Source organism: Cantharellus anzutake (assembly GCF_015039405.1).
Source record: "Cantharellus anzutake strain C23 chromosome Unknown EI90scaffold_103, whole genome shotgun sequence".
NCBI classification, from domain to species: domain Eukaryota; kingdom Fungi; phylum Basidiomycota; class Agaricomycetes; order Cantharellales; family Hydnaceae; genus Cantharellus; species Cantharellus anzutake.
In genome coordinates, this window is record NW_024067053.1 from 259,443 (window position 1) to 274,153 (window position 14,711).

The 14,711-nt window shown below is 49.3% G+C and overlaps 2 protein-coding genes across 2 annotated transcripts; both read left to right on the forward strand.

Annotated features, from left to right (window-relative positions):
• Positions 1–430: 430 nt before the first annotated feature.
• Positions 431–1,171, forward strand: EI90DRAFT_3084454 (uncharacterized protein; the record flags this gene model as incomplete). The annotated part of the gene is given in 3 exon segments (XM_039062081.1): positions 431–646; positions 754–1,041; positions 1,056–1,171. Coding segments are annotated over 2 exon segments (161 nt in total), but the record flags the coding sequence as incomplete, so codon positions are not given.
• Positions 1,172–1,205: 34 nt separating this feature from the next.
• Positions 1,206–1,880, forward strand: EI90DRAFT_3084456 (uncharacterized protein; the record flags this gene model as incomplete). Its single annotated transcript, XM_039062082.1, has 1 exon — positions 1,206–1,880. A coding segment is annotated over exon 1 (506 nt), but the record flags the coding sequence as incomplete, so codon positions are not given.
• Between the last annotated feature and the right edge of the window lie 12,831 nt (positions 1,881–14,711).

Genomic DNA, 14,711 nt, shown 5'->3' on the forward strand with positions numbered 1-14,711 from the left:
TGCATCTGGCCGGAGATCCGCCAATTTGCTTAATTCTAACCTCTTGAGGTGAGTTACAGCTCGACGCCACAGGCGGTTAAGGGCCGGCGAACCACCACCCTATTGCCGACGTGACACGCCCGAGCCATACAACGGTGGAGCTTCGCGAACTCGGCTTTGTAATCTTTCATTGTTCACTATGCCTTTTTGTTCTGTATACACAGTGGGAATTGGAGTTGCGTAAAAAACCATTTAAAAGATGGTAAAATATTATCATTTTTACTACGATTTGAATAATATTTTACCATCAAATCCATGGTCCTTTACCAGGATTCCATTACCACGCTTTTGAGGGTAAATGACCTATATTTTCTTCGTTTTTGACCACGATAATGATGGTAAACGGTCAATTTACCATGGTGCAGTTGGTAATTTACCTGCTCCGACTTGGTCATTTACGACATTTTTGATTGGTAAAAAACACAGCTATTTGTGGTCATTTCCGACCATTTTCGTGGTAATATACAGTGAAATCGAGACTACTTCTATCAGGTCGAATTACGAGAGACATGAATGAGAAAAAGAACCGATGGGGATTGATTTGAACAGCGAGCTAGAAATAAAGTACGACCCGAGCTTTGACTCGATCAAGCATGGTCCACGTAACCTAATGAAAATGCAAGAAGTCATGAGTCTGAGAGTAAGATGACAGAGGAACAAGCTTATGAGTAGCAGATGCAAAGCTCAACTCTTGCAAGCAACACCGTGACGTACCGTACAGGGCCTTGGCCTGAGATGGGCCAGGTTCATTGATTCGGGCTTTCTTCTGTCGTGGGGCTGTCATAATGGTGACCACGTTCCACCACAAGTGTGGCCTTTGGGCAATGCCATAATGGAGGCTGGGAAACTCTTGTTTGCCGTTGGATAATGAATTTCTAGGAAAAGCTATTATATCTCATTCATCAATGAGTTAGAGACACATAAAATTGCGAAAATTCATGTGAAAATGCGCAAAGACGCGTAAAGACGCGTTGAAACACGCCCAGGTATGACCTTGCAGATTTATGAGTACTTGCCTCGGAAGGATGTTTGGGGGGAGGTTGGCTAGTTGCGGAGGGAAGAGAAGGTTGAATTGGGAGAAAATGAGCAGATCTAGGTGACGCGCGGGTAGAGTGAACGATGTGTGAAGTAGTACGGAAATTGCCGAGAACAACATCGCCCGATCTCAGTCTAAGCACCACGCAGGACTCCAGCCTCTATGACTTCGTAACAATAACAGTATCTGCCCATTTCCCCTACCATGGAGGACATGTCTGGGAGGGGTTCTTGCTGTGGCCTCCCAGACTGCATCATCAGGCGCCATCTTCAGCTTGCTGACCTCAGTGCGATCGATGCACTTAGAGTTTTTCCAGAGAGGGAGACAACTGGATCTGATGCCCATGAAAGCCCAGAGAACGGTTCACTCGGTTTTTCCTATGATTTACAACACCCCTTGCACACGATGAGACAGCCAGCGGCCCCGACCCAGTTGACTCGCTTAGAAGCACATCGAAATTTTACTACATCTTTATGTGCCGGCTTCCATACTCGGGGCTCCTCACAACAAGAAACATATTCCCAACGATCTCATTGTCATAAGATTGCGATCTATTGTACAACAAGCCCCATCAACATATCATCAAGCCTTTCCGGAAATTATGCCTCGCTGGGGAAAGTCATGGACTGTTGGGGGAGGCGACAAGTTCTCCACCCTGTGGGCCCAAGAACGGCGAACCAAGTACAGGGGCTCATCCTTTGTCCGGGTAGGAGCGCCTAAAATTTTGTAACTTCCACTATTGAGCTGACCTTCACTGCTGGTACGAAGTCGCGGTGGACTCAAATCCCCAAGTACGTCGCGAAATCCCGCTTGTGAGAAGGGTTTGTTACAGCGAGCTTCATGAAATACTCAAATGTGTCGTTCCCAGGACTCTTTGGAACAAGCATGCCCATGCGGCATCTTCTTGCCCTTGTTTCGGACAGCAGCGCTTATATGGACGCAACCTCTTTCACCAAGCTCTCCGACACCACTCAAATTATCGCACTCACATCGGTCTCATCAGTCAGCTGTGGCCACTTTCTTTGTGGCACGAATTCTCGTCGTTGGGCCATCATTGATCACAGTTGCGAACTCGTGAGGCCAATTTTTAGCGTTGACAATGATGACTACTCGAACATTGCCACTTCCCATTATCCGCACACCTGAACTCTGTATAATATGTCGCAGCTCGAATACCATGAATTGAGTGGTAATTTACGAATTGAGGAGTCTGGTATTTAACTTCGCGAACGTATATTGTAATTTACCATGATAAAAATACCACGAAAACTGTGGTAAATGGTGAAAAACCAGACAAAAAGTAGTTTTTTACGGGGCTTTACTTCCCACAGTGTATAGCGCTAGTGGCGCGATACCACCGGCCAAGAGTACATAAGTGCCCTGGAATGCCGGGCACCAGATCTAACGAACGTCGATATTACCGAAACTGCTGATAACGACTTCAGTTGGGGACCAAACCCGCTGCAGAGTATATAGCGGGAATATTGCATTTTAAACAAATGGATTAGATAATCTCGTGGTTACTAGCTACTCCGAGTCAAGTTGGAATCATTGTGCCATCACTTGCTATCCACCTTATAGAGAGGTCCTCGGCATGTTCGGCGCCCGGACCCGACCAACTGAATGGTGAACCTGCACCACGGGCAAACGTTAAACCCGACTGATGTATGCTAGGCAGGTGACCAGCCTTACGTGCATATACCACGGTGTACCAGTCGGGAAAGCCGCACTGGGACAACGAGGCTAAACAGATCATTCTCCCCCCTCATCATCCCCGTCCAAACGTCCCATTGACAACAATGGACACGTCTCAACACCTCAATCGCAAGAGTGATCTAGCTATGCGAAGGTATTCTATGGTAGGACCCTGATCCACCGCCGCCGCCGCTACTTCACTATTTTTGGGCGTGAGCCAGCGATGAGATGGCAGGCTCATTTTGGATACTTCATAATCGTTGCGCAAACGTAGATATCACGGTACCACGTCCGAGACTACCAGCATGCAGCCGGGATGCGATATTTGGTAGTAACGCCCAAGCACCATATCTTTCCCAAGCGGAGCGACATTTCCACATACCATTGCTGCCTCCTTGAGGAATTGAATGTACTAGCCTCGGTTTCCTCAGATTTTGGCTGCGCATAATTGTTTGGCTGGACGACTCCATGTGGAGCAGAGCTTGCTGAAGGCTGAGGCGTCGCTCAATCATATAACCATTCCCCATCTTCCTCCTAGATGGATGTTGTGCCAGGCTGTCAGAAGCCTGAAAAATGCGCCCAGCGGGGTCTCGATCTGTTCTCATGAGGACCTTAGAATCGTCCAATCCTAAGTGAGATTTTTTCGAGTTAATTTGGACGTTCACGAAATATAAGGTAAGTTTGTATATTATATTATGTAATATTTGACCCTGTTCTGACCGCACGTGAACAGACCACTAAATTACCTATAACCCCCTCTTCCCAGTTGCCCATCCGAAACTGTTCGTCGTTGCGCGCTCGACACCTTCGCGCTCATCCAAGCACGAAGAGTAATGATGAATCGCTTTCTCGGCCTCCCGACCACTCGGGGAGAGCGCAGTCTTGAGGTCTCCGCAGCCCCTCGAACTAAGCGCCCTAAATCTTCGGGTGGACATACAACAGATAATACGGCGTCACCTTCGCCCTCCGAACCATCTCCCAAGCAATCACTGGAAGAAACATCGGCACTACCTCCCTCACCATCTAGAAAGAATACCATCCCAAGGCCAGGGGGCGGTCGAACCATGCGTAATCACGCTCCAGAACCATGGAAAATACTGCGGCGACGTACACTGGATGGCGGGGTGACGGCTCCGCCTCAGCTGCAGTTAGCACGGTTGCCCAACAAATCCCCGAGGCTATCACCCACTCCATCTTTCTCTTCAGTGTTGGTGCGTTTACCGTCTCCAACAGAACCTGCAGGGACTTCACCGTCAGTCCGGGGCATGGGGCTGTTTTCTGAGTCGTCAAGAAGGCTTTCTGAGGATTTCGTAAGATTGTCTCTAATGCAACTTTAGACATCAATGAGTCTGAGGGCCCTGTTACATTAGCGTTATCAACCTAGGGGAATCAAATCCGAGAGGGGATCTCTATACCAAGCTCAAGGTCCTCAGCATACGGACCACATGTCGGGGGAACAATCAGACAAGATCATTGAAACACCAAGCAGCATGTCAGTTATGAAGGTTTTTCTGTTGGTGCAAATATTTACCTTCCGTTAAAATCAGCGCCGCCCCGCATGAACACTTTCTTGCCCAGAAAGGTGCAGTAGCTAATGCATTCCCACAGCTCCTCGTCGATGATCTTGAGGGGCTCAACACTGCCGTCGCCAACTTCTGTAGCTATGCTGCGGAATGGACCTTGGAGAATTGGCCATTTGAGAGCATCGAACCTTCCACTGCCGATGTCAACCTGGACGTACTGAAAACTGTATTCCCAGGGGGGTGCGCCATTCCGTCGATGATTCTATCAAGAAAGTATGCTCCTCGACCTCTTAAAGATGTAATCAACTGGGGGCTACGTTCGATCATTAATAAAGCACTCTTTGAGGAGATCCTCGATCCCTTCCATCCTTCCCTTTCCTCAAGAGTAGGGGGAACGGAGGGGACAAAACGCTCCGAGCATCTGAAGAGCGTTTTCTATTCCATTCTCTATGAGGGTGAGTGCATATACCCCTTCCGTGACGACTGTGTTTTAATGGAGAACAATAGAAGCCGATGTTTCCATGTTGCATGCGAAGGCCGGAATGTTTAAGTCGCTTGATCGTCTCGCCAGGGATAATCCTCGCGTGTCACCCATTGACGATATCTTAAGCGCTCTGAGGGATGGAGATAAAGGAATCATGGATCTCCTTCAAGCGGTCTTCGGTGACCGTGCTAACAGACCTCCCATTGATCTGGACCCGCTTCGATCCATCATTCGGGTAGCCTATGAATGGAACCACGTGGCGAAGAGTTTGGTGCCTCCGGTTGACCTTCACCCATTCGTCATTCCAAACACTGGTTCATTCGACGCAGAGATTATGGATTACCATGGGAAGCCTGTTAGATCTTCTGGGAAATCAGTGATCATTTGTGCTGGGTCCATCGGGCTGAAGCTACATGACCGCCGGCGTCCGAAAGGGCGGGTTCTACTTAAGGTCGAGGTCTTGACACCTCAAAATTATGGTGACGCTTAAAAATTATGCTCAACTACTCCGGTGTATCAACACGCCCTAGTTTGATCGCTCTGATACCTGTATTTTGTTATTCATCTGCTAGAGCGTCATCTTTTGCATTGCTCCTTCACGTGTTTCCATCCTCCAGCGCTCCTGGGACTACAGACTTTTGGACACTTAATGTGGTTCCTTCCTGTATCAGTACTAAACACCCATGATTTATTTCGTGGAATCTTCTTGTTTCTCTTAGAAAAGTAGTGCTATCGCCCTGATATAAGGGCCAATTCTGCTGACTTCGAATATCTCTTTCGCGTGAATCGGTTGTTTCTACATACTGCATGAGAGTCGCACCTAGTCTAACGTCAACAAACTCTGTTGGGCTGCCTAACCCGTGCAAAATTCATGTGCTGTTGTGTCTCAACCACCGGTTCAACTTATCACTATGTTGCAGCGGTCGATTCGGTGCCTCGGATGCACATTATTATCGTTGCGAACATAGCTGAGGGGCAAGCCTTTTGTGTGGGTCTCTGTTTCGATATGCACAGTGGCCGAGAAATCCCTGAGATAAACACCAACACACTCGATCTCTTCAATCGGTTGCGTTCTAAAAACAGCATGTCCAAGGCGAATCGAACTCGAAGCGTGCCGGTGGCGACGCCACGGTCGGAATTAAATCCGAGAAGTTGACCTCCACAACGGGACCTCCCAAGAGTATAGAAACCTCACGTTAAGCCATTACCGTGCATCACCCAACATACTCCCACAACTACTCATGGATGGTTTTCGGGAGGCTGATACCGATATAACCTCGGGTAGGCGCACTCAAACACGCAACTGGCTACGAATCCTGTACCCCAACAGCTCCAGGCACAATATCCGTAGTCACATCCCAAACAGATGGATCTTTCGTCGGACCTCCAAATGACGTTATCCCTTGTGCGTGCGACCGCAATAATTTGGGATTCTTTACCATCCTTCTGTCAATAATATTCTAGGTGGCACGACATACGATGTTGAGTCAGTGGATCGCTTCAAGGAGTTTCGGACGCATCTAGGACGATTCGCCTTTTTTCTCGGGTTCCAATAGCTTGGCTGAGTGACTCCAGATGGGACGGGTCTTGCAGAAGCTTGTGCTATTGCCCCGGCCACGGAACAACCCTCAATGTCCTACCAAATGTGTTCCACGCTCTCCCATCGGATGGATTCGATCAGTCAGCTCTGTCCATTTGTTCTCGATGGGATTTTGACCTGCATGAACATTTCCCCGATCCTACGCGAAATGCAACCACTAACCTTGGTTTGCACTTAGTCTGCACTTCTCATCTAGACCGTCACCCCGCCATTGCTATATCAGACATGCCAGATCTACATAAGCCAACATTAATTTAATTTAGTATAATGACTCATTCATTCACGTGAACAAAACTCTTAGCCACAAATTTATTGTTTCTCTGAATCATTAAGCACTGCCCTCAGGAGCGCAACGCGCCCTCGCAGAGATGACTCGCCGTTCTGACGACCGTACACCCAGGGCAGGTGGTGGCCGGAGCACGCGTACAACTGCCCCTAATTCACTGCGCCGATCATTTGACAATGCAGGATCAATGTCAAGTCAAACACCATCACCATCCTCCTCCTCGGTGTCGGTCCATGCATCATCTCCGATTCCAGAGTACGCTTGGGCCTTACCACCGGTACCGTCAGTGGGGAGGTGGAGCTTAGGGCCACTCAATGAATTTTTGAGACTGCCTCCCAGGCCACCGGTATGGTCACTTACTTCCAGTGCTATCGCAGACACCAATCAGTAGGGCTCCGCCAATTAGAGTCACCGCAGTGGATCACAATTTTATCCCTTCGAAACTCAAAAACATACGGATCCCACCGCGTCAGAATGCAAGGTGGTGCCATTGAATATAACGATTGAAGAGTTGCCCAGCACGTCCGTTCTAAAGACTTCGTTGCTACTGAGCAGATATTTACATTCTTTCTGAACCAGCATCATCTCACATGAACCCTCTCTTGTCCAACAAGTGGCGGAAACCCACGCGCTCCCACGACACCTGATGGATGGTTTTGTGAAACTTAACACCGCTGTCGCCGATTGCTGTATAGGTGCTGCGGAATGGACCTTAGAAAATTGGCCGTTTGATGGCATCGAAACACCTTACACAAACGATGTTGACGTAGAGGCACTGAAAGCTTCATTCCCTGGAGGCTATGCCATACCCTCGATGATTTTATCAAGAAGCCATGCTCCACGACCCCTCGAAGATGTGATCGACTGGGGACTACGTTCAGTTATCAACGAAGTACTCCATGACGAAATCTTCGGACCATTCCATCCATCCCTTTCACGAAGGGCGGGGAAGGAAGAGGGAATGAAATGTTCCCAATATCTGAAGAGCCTTTACCGTTCGATCTCCTATGAGGGCAAGTACACCCGTCTTTCCTGTAACAAGTGTGTTTTTACGGAGAACCACAGAAACCGATATTTCCATGTTGCATGCGAGGGCTGGAACATTCAAGTCATTGGATCATGCAATCAGCGACAATCTTCAGGCGTCCTTGGTGGACAACATCTTGAGCGCCCTCAGAGATGAACGAATAATGCCTTTCCTGAAGGCGATTTTTGGTGACCGTGTCAACGAACTCCCCATTGATCTGGAGCCTGTCCGTGCTATTATCCAAGCTGCTTACAATTGGAACGGAGCAGCGAAGACTTTCGTGCCTCCAGCTGACCTTCGTCCATTTGTCATTCCCAATACTGGCCCGTTCGACGAAGAGACCATGGATTACTATGAGAGGCCTGTTAAATCATCTGGGACAAAAGCGATCATCGGCGCTGGGTCCATCGGGTTGAAGTTACACAACAGCAAATATCCGGGAGGGCGTGTTCTGTGCAAGATCACGGTCTTGACGCCCCAAAATTACGGCGACACTTAGACTCCATCGAATCTCTGAGTACAAAGCACCTTAACTTGGATTATTACTTGTACTCTGTTAACCCCCTATTAGGGCACTGGCTTGCTGAATTCTTATGTATCACCACTGTCCACTACTTATGTTATGGGATTCAGACATTTGGGCGGTTAATCTGGTTTCTTTTTGTACTTCCATACCATACGCCTGCGATCCGCATCATGGTTTCAATTCCATCATTCCCTATTCCTTGATATCTGTTCCTATTTCAGGATGACACCACGCCACCATGCGTCAATGAATCCACAAGTTGTGCGTGCTGAAAACGCGTTCTCCGTAGGTAGCCTTCACTGGATCACTGCTCACTAGGCAACGGCATTCACGTCATCTGTGAATGTCCAAGAATCATTTTTGAGAGCCTGGACAGCGTCTTCTGCCTTGTCGTATGGAACAAGTAAATAATCAGTGTTCCTGTTCTCAACGTTAGAATAATAGAGAGGGGGGGGGTATTATAGGAGATGAGTATGAGCGCACCAAGTCGAGATGGCGAAAATTGATATGCCAACAAGCTTCAGGGGTGTCGTCAAGTCACACAAAACCCCAATAAGGGCTGGAAATAAAAATAATGCAAGTCAGAGCAAAGGGGCTCGTTCGAGGAGGCTCATCCAAGCGCGCGCCAATGAGTCTTTGCTCACAAAACTCCATCGGTCCGTTGACGGCGACGCAACGCCAGGGGCTTTTCTTGGAAGGGTCTAGCCGCACGCCGTGGCGAGAGAGCTCCGCATCGATGGATTCATCGACAACAATGGATATCTCATCTCGTGTACGGGTGATGGATACGAATCGCGCAAAGGGGCCAGCAGTGCGCCCACCGCCCCTGACGGCGCCGTGCGTGTCGTTCATAAGGTGATCGAATAAGCCTGAGGAATAAGAGGCATCCGAAGGTATTTGGTACACATAGAAGGTCTTTGGGAGTAATTTCAGATATAGGGCTGATGAAGGAGATGGTGGTGGCATTGCTTGACTGGGGTGCCGGGATTTTCTCACGGCCAAACAACATCCGGAGCCTGCCGCCCCCTCGCCTCAATGAAGGTGTCACCACAAAGCCAGAGACTTGGGAGTCTCCCTGGTCAGAAACCAGCTCAGAAACGATCCTGACTATTCATGGAATCGACTGCTTACCCTTCGGGAGTACCTCTTTATGGTGTGCCGCTTCTGGAGATGCTCTTCAGTCACCTCAGTAAATTGAATCGTTCAGGTTTACCTCATTAGAGCCCATGTTATTCGCTATGGCATAGAAAGCCTCCTCTTGCCTCTCACCCTTTTGAATGAACCGAAAGTTCTCCTAGCTTCTTTCATTCCTGTGGGGGCAGGAAAATTTCTCGTAATCAGTGACAAAGGAAGAGTGCCACAAACACTAGTTAGATCTTCCATGCCAACGCACGGACTGATTCCCCAAGTTGCTGCCAAGAATGTCGATCAGCAGAGCTTTTCCACGGCGATTTTTACTTAACATGGTCAAAGCGTCGCGCAGTTAAGCAGGCGCCAGTTGTGACTATCAAATATCCCCTCTCAACCTCCAATGCAAACCGGTCGAAACCGACCGCCGTAAGGGATTCCTTTTGACCTGTATCACTGACTGTATTATTTCTAATCGCCAAGTCAAGTCTGCCATTCAACTCAATTTTCCATTACGCTTCCCAGACCCTCGGAGTCTTCATAACCGCCAACAGCGACCAAATGTATCATCGCGATGGATGGGGGTGCCTTCAGTGCCTTATACGCCCCTGGCCGTTGCACGAAGCTTGTTTTAGGCTTCCATATTTTATGGCGGATTGATGCCAGGTTAAACTCCGGTCCCTGACACGTATCACAAAGTCCTCCGTGCTACGTTTATCCACTGTGGTTATGGTGAAAAGCACCGGCGACACATCTTTCAGCGTACTACGATAGGAGATGTAGTGATTTGCCATATGAGGAAATAGTTTTAACTATATTCGGATTTGGCGCGTCGAGAGGTTCCATCGGCTGGGCAACCAACATCCGCTGAATGTTCCCTTGTGCGATCTGCGCCTCACGCTTTGCTGTCGACCTTGGAACATTCCAAGAGCGTTCCGTTCCATTGTTCTCTTGAATGGCATGTTCGATTTATGTAACCGCTTACAGTTTGAAGACGATGGACGATCTCCTGTGTTGATTATCGCCTCAGCTATCCTCATTTTTCTCATGGCGAATCATCACTAGTTGACTTGTGTTGCTTTCCCACCGTTCGTATCCTTCAGTTACGCACTGAGTTTACGATTCCTTCTCGGCCTTACGGGCACTTCAATGGGTGCCGAGCTGAGCCAGAGCAATCAGCCTCGGAAACCGTTATCAAGATGTTCAACCCTGAAATATGATTAAAGGTGCCGTAACGTACTAGTCCACAAGGGATCGATTTCACCTCGCTCACAGTGCATGCGACTTCTCAAAAGTTTTCTGGAGTCTGCGAGCATACCAAGAGTCCCTCGCAGACTGAAACATCCAGCTAACGGATCGTTACGTTCAGCTTGTATCCCAGTGTGCCAGTTTGCAAGCTGCTGGTTTCCAATGTGTATGATCGTTATCTAGATGTGGTCAATATTGAGACCAGTTTTGGGTATCATTATTTTACTAACAGTTTGTACGCAATGTATACGCAATGTATATGTGTACGAATGACCAAACCTTGTTGGAATCGACAGCATTGGAGATGAGGAGCGCTTCACAAAGCTCGTTCAGCAAGGAGACACCAGGTGCAGTTATGAGGGGCGTCAATGCGTGCCTCCGCCCTCCTGGAGATGACTATTGGGAAAGACATGCATGGTGTTGTGCCCCAGCCCGCAGTGTGATCCACGTGAAGAGAGGACTTCTCCCGGCGCCGGGAATGCCCATCCCGATGCCGCACAGTCCAGAGTCTGACGAAAATTGAGAATGGGAACAAGATTGTTCGCGTTCAAGAAAATCCAGAATTGCTCATCCACCAGGGGCATGCCAGATTGCTGTGATAGCTTGGAGGGGAAAGACGTCTAGTAAATGCTGCGAGCCCTTCTCCAAGTTTCCGGAGGTGGGTATTACCCGAGTCTCACCCTTGTTAGCATGTGGAACATGGTGGGCAGAAGATCGGCGAAATTAACCGGTGGCGGTGGCGCGCATGTAGGCAGGTGAGCGCACATGCATCAATGCAGCATTAATTAGCACGGGTGATAATAGCCGATTGGTGAGTGAACGCGTGCGTTGAACTGGAGGGTGCGCACATACACATACAGAGTTATGGCTAACGGTAGGAGAACACCCTTGGGCGCCTAGTTTACATCAGGACGAGATCAATTCCTTCGCAAGAAATTGATTGTGATCCCTGAACCAAGAACCGATTGGGTCAACTGGCGCGAATATGTTTGATGCTGAAGTCCAAGTGCACAAATAGCTATTTTGAAACCTGTGCACGTCATGTCATACGTCGAGATGGTTGGGTGCTGTGCTGACGGTATTGCTGTGTCCCTACAACTGCGCCGGTGTTATCCGCGGCATCTTGGGCGATCTGGTTGGTCGTTCGCTTTTGGGGGCGAAAACATCTCAATTCTGGCCAGTCTTTGCTGCCGGAAGTACACTTGGACCGCTTCCGCCGGTCTCCGTGGGACTTCAAGTCTTTCCCTCTACATATATGCTATGCTCAGCGCATTGATGGGTTGTGTGTGGGACCCTTAGTGGTGTGCCTCTCCACATGTCGGCCGGTGCCGCCATTCTCGGAGGCGGTCAGAAAGCTGCCGACTCTCCTGCATCCAAATTTGTTTGAGCGCCCCACCACCTCCTAACTTTGTCCCCCCCCCCCTATTAGCGAAGCCTTCCGCCAACACTTGCTGATAGGCCGCCATAAGGCCCGGTTCATTATGGCAGCATCCGCAGGAAAGAGGCGGTGTTTCCTTCGCGCTCTTCCTGTCGCTGACAGTGTAGGCACGTGGCCTCGCATGTGTAATACTGATCGGGGGGAGGGATCGCTTCTGAATTCGAAGACAAGAACCAGAGTGAGTTCAAAGGGGAGCGTCATACATCCGAGTCTGAGCGCCTAGCTGAAGCTGGTTACTTCCCACTCGAGGGTAGCAAAAGAAACAGCGACAGACATCTTTCGAACAAGGCTGAATTATGCCTCCCCCTACTCAAACAGCTATTGGAAGCCGTTTCTAATGGGGAGTTCGGCAAGGGTTTCAGGAGGTTCAGGAGGCTTCTGCGTTTTGCGGGTGGGCTCGATGATTAATTTCCGGTCCCTGTTGTAGTTCTGGCGTCTCGCATGCCGCGCTCATTGACGGTGCACAGGGCAAAGTAGTCCTTCAGTTGGTCGTTCGGTCTGCGATAAGGGAGGGACTTGCCATTTCGGGACGAAATCTGGTTGCTGGCACGAGAAGGTTGTGTTTCATCGTCCAGAAACCGAAATGTGGGTATCCATGGAGAGAGCTTTGCATGATCTGTGCCTATGTTTCGTCGACGGTATCGAAGGGTTCCAGGCTACTTTGTTCGATTGCTCTGGGCTCATAAATTTATTTCCATGTGGCGCGCAGTAACGCTTCGCCACCGTTTCTGTCGCCTGTGATAGCCCCATTTTGGTGGGAAATCCTTGACTGTCTGAGGTTGGGTCGCCCCTTTCGTTGTGCGTATCCGTCATCATCGTGTAGCGGTTGTGCCCGCTGTTCCCATTCAGTTTTGGTCGAGCACCTGTTTCGGGACAGTTTCCATTTTGGTTGGCTATTGTTAGCACTACCCGCGTTTGGAAGTGAGGAAGCGAACACGATTCTTCCATCATGCTTCGGCTTCCGGGGTATGTTGATAGTTCAACGGAAGCTTGGAAGAGATATCTGCTTGCTGCCCCGAAGTACGATGCTCGCCTTCCCGTATTCTGGTCTGTTCGCGTCAATCGGCCTGACTGAGCACAAGCTCAGTGCAGGGAAACAAAAATTTATTGGTGGCGAAGCCCCAGGACTTCCATGCAGGGTTGGCAGTGTGATGGAGATCGAGATTGTATGGACCGAAGGCCCGACAGTGAATCCCAAATCTCATCAGTTGTTGCTTTGAACCAGTTTGGAAAATCTTCTCGCATTTAGCGACCATCTTCGACGTCGAATTCCAAATACATTCCGAAGCTACTTGGTGTGATTTCGGCAGCGGCTCTCGCATCGCGATCAGTTGCCTGAGAATTCGAGGGTTGAACCTCTGCATAAGTCACAGGCCTCGAACATTTAACAAAAAACCGCAGATACGGCCAAGAATCGGTTCCCAGGCCTGACCTTTCATGGTACCTATCCGAGTATTTGATAATGTTGGAAATTCGAAAACGTCCCTGTTAGATTAGAGTCGACTGTGCATTTCCCCCCTCCCAGGAACTTTTTGATGGTGCCAAGATTCCGAACCTCAGTGTAAGCTTCCACAAGAGCGAGAGAACGGTTGGATTCCCACAGTCTCTCACGGTCACCCTTATGCTAGAGTCAGAGTCGCGAAGCTCTTGAACGAGCATCAAATCCCTGAAAGATACGATATGAATGCTCAATACAATTGCTCACTAAGCACCGGAGCTGGATTTCCGCGGGGTAATAAGTGAGCTTTTTTCGCATTTGGACTCGAGGAAATGTTCGGGAGCGAATCGTAACAATTTAACAGTTAAGCGCCACCCAAAAGCGCTGGTAATTCCAAACTCAAAACCGTCCCCGTCGAGGAAAAATACCTTCAAAATCAAAATACAAGTCCAACTGAATACAAGGATGCATAAATGCCCTGGACTTCGAAAAGGAAATCTTCCCAGGTTCCCGAGGGATCCGTGAGCCAAACTGGGTCGAGGGATGGTTCAAATAAATTTTGCTTCCGCCTATGACATCCCTCCAAACTATGTCGCTTTCCTAGTGCTCTCTCTCTTTTCCCCTCTATCCTTTGGTATCGTTCGACGGCAAGGAGGGGGAAATGGATGAGTTTGCCGCGCCTTCATCTTCTAGCGATCCCCCGTCGCCTACAACTGACTGCCAGACCGTGGCTCTCCCTTCAACATTATATCCCGATAGCGTTCCTCTTATCGGGCCCGGTTTGAACCCCCAGTTCTACAATCCAACTGGTCCTCGGAGCCGTCGGCGAACGACTGATGCCCAGCTGCAGGTTTTACTCGAAGCCTATGTCCAGGATTCGAGACCAACCAACGCGCGTAAAAGGGAGATTGCCAGTCAGATTGGAATGGATGTGAAGCGGGTGCAGGCACGTTCATCCTTTGTTTGGCACTATGCGTATGATGGTTCTAACCCCTTCTTGAACTGCAGGTGTGGTTCCAGAACAGGTAAGCGCGACGTGTCTTCCGCCGTACTTCCAATAATTTCGTCATATCGACCCTTCTTGTATGCATCTGTGCAGACGAGCCACAGCTAAAGTAAACGAACACAAAAGAACGCGTGAACCGGCGACCAGCACAGGCTCAGCGCAAGACTTGACTCACCGAGCTCTCGTTCTGAGCCCGACATTCACAGAGCCATCCACCTCCAATCCTACCCATCGGGG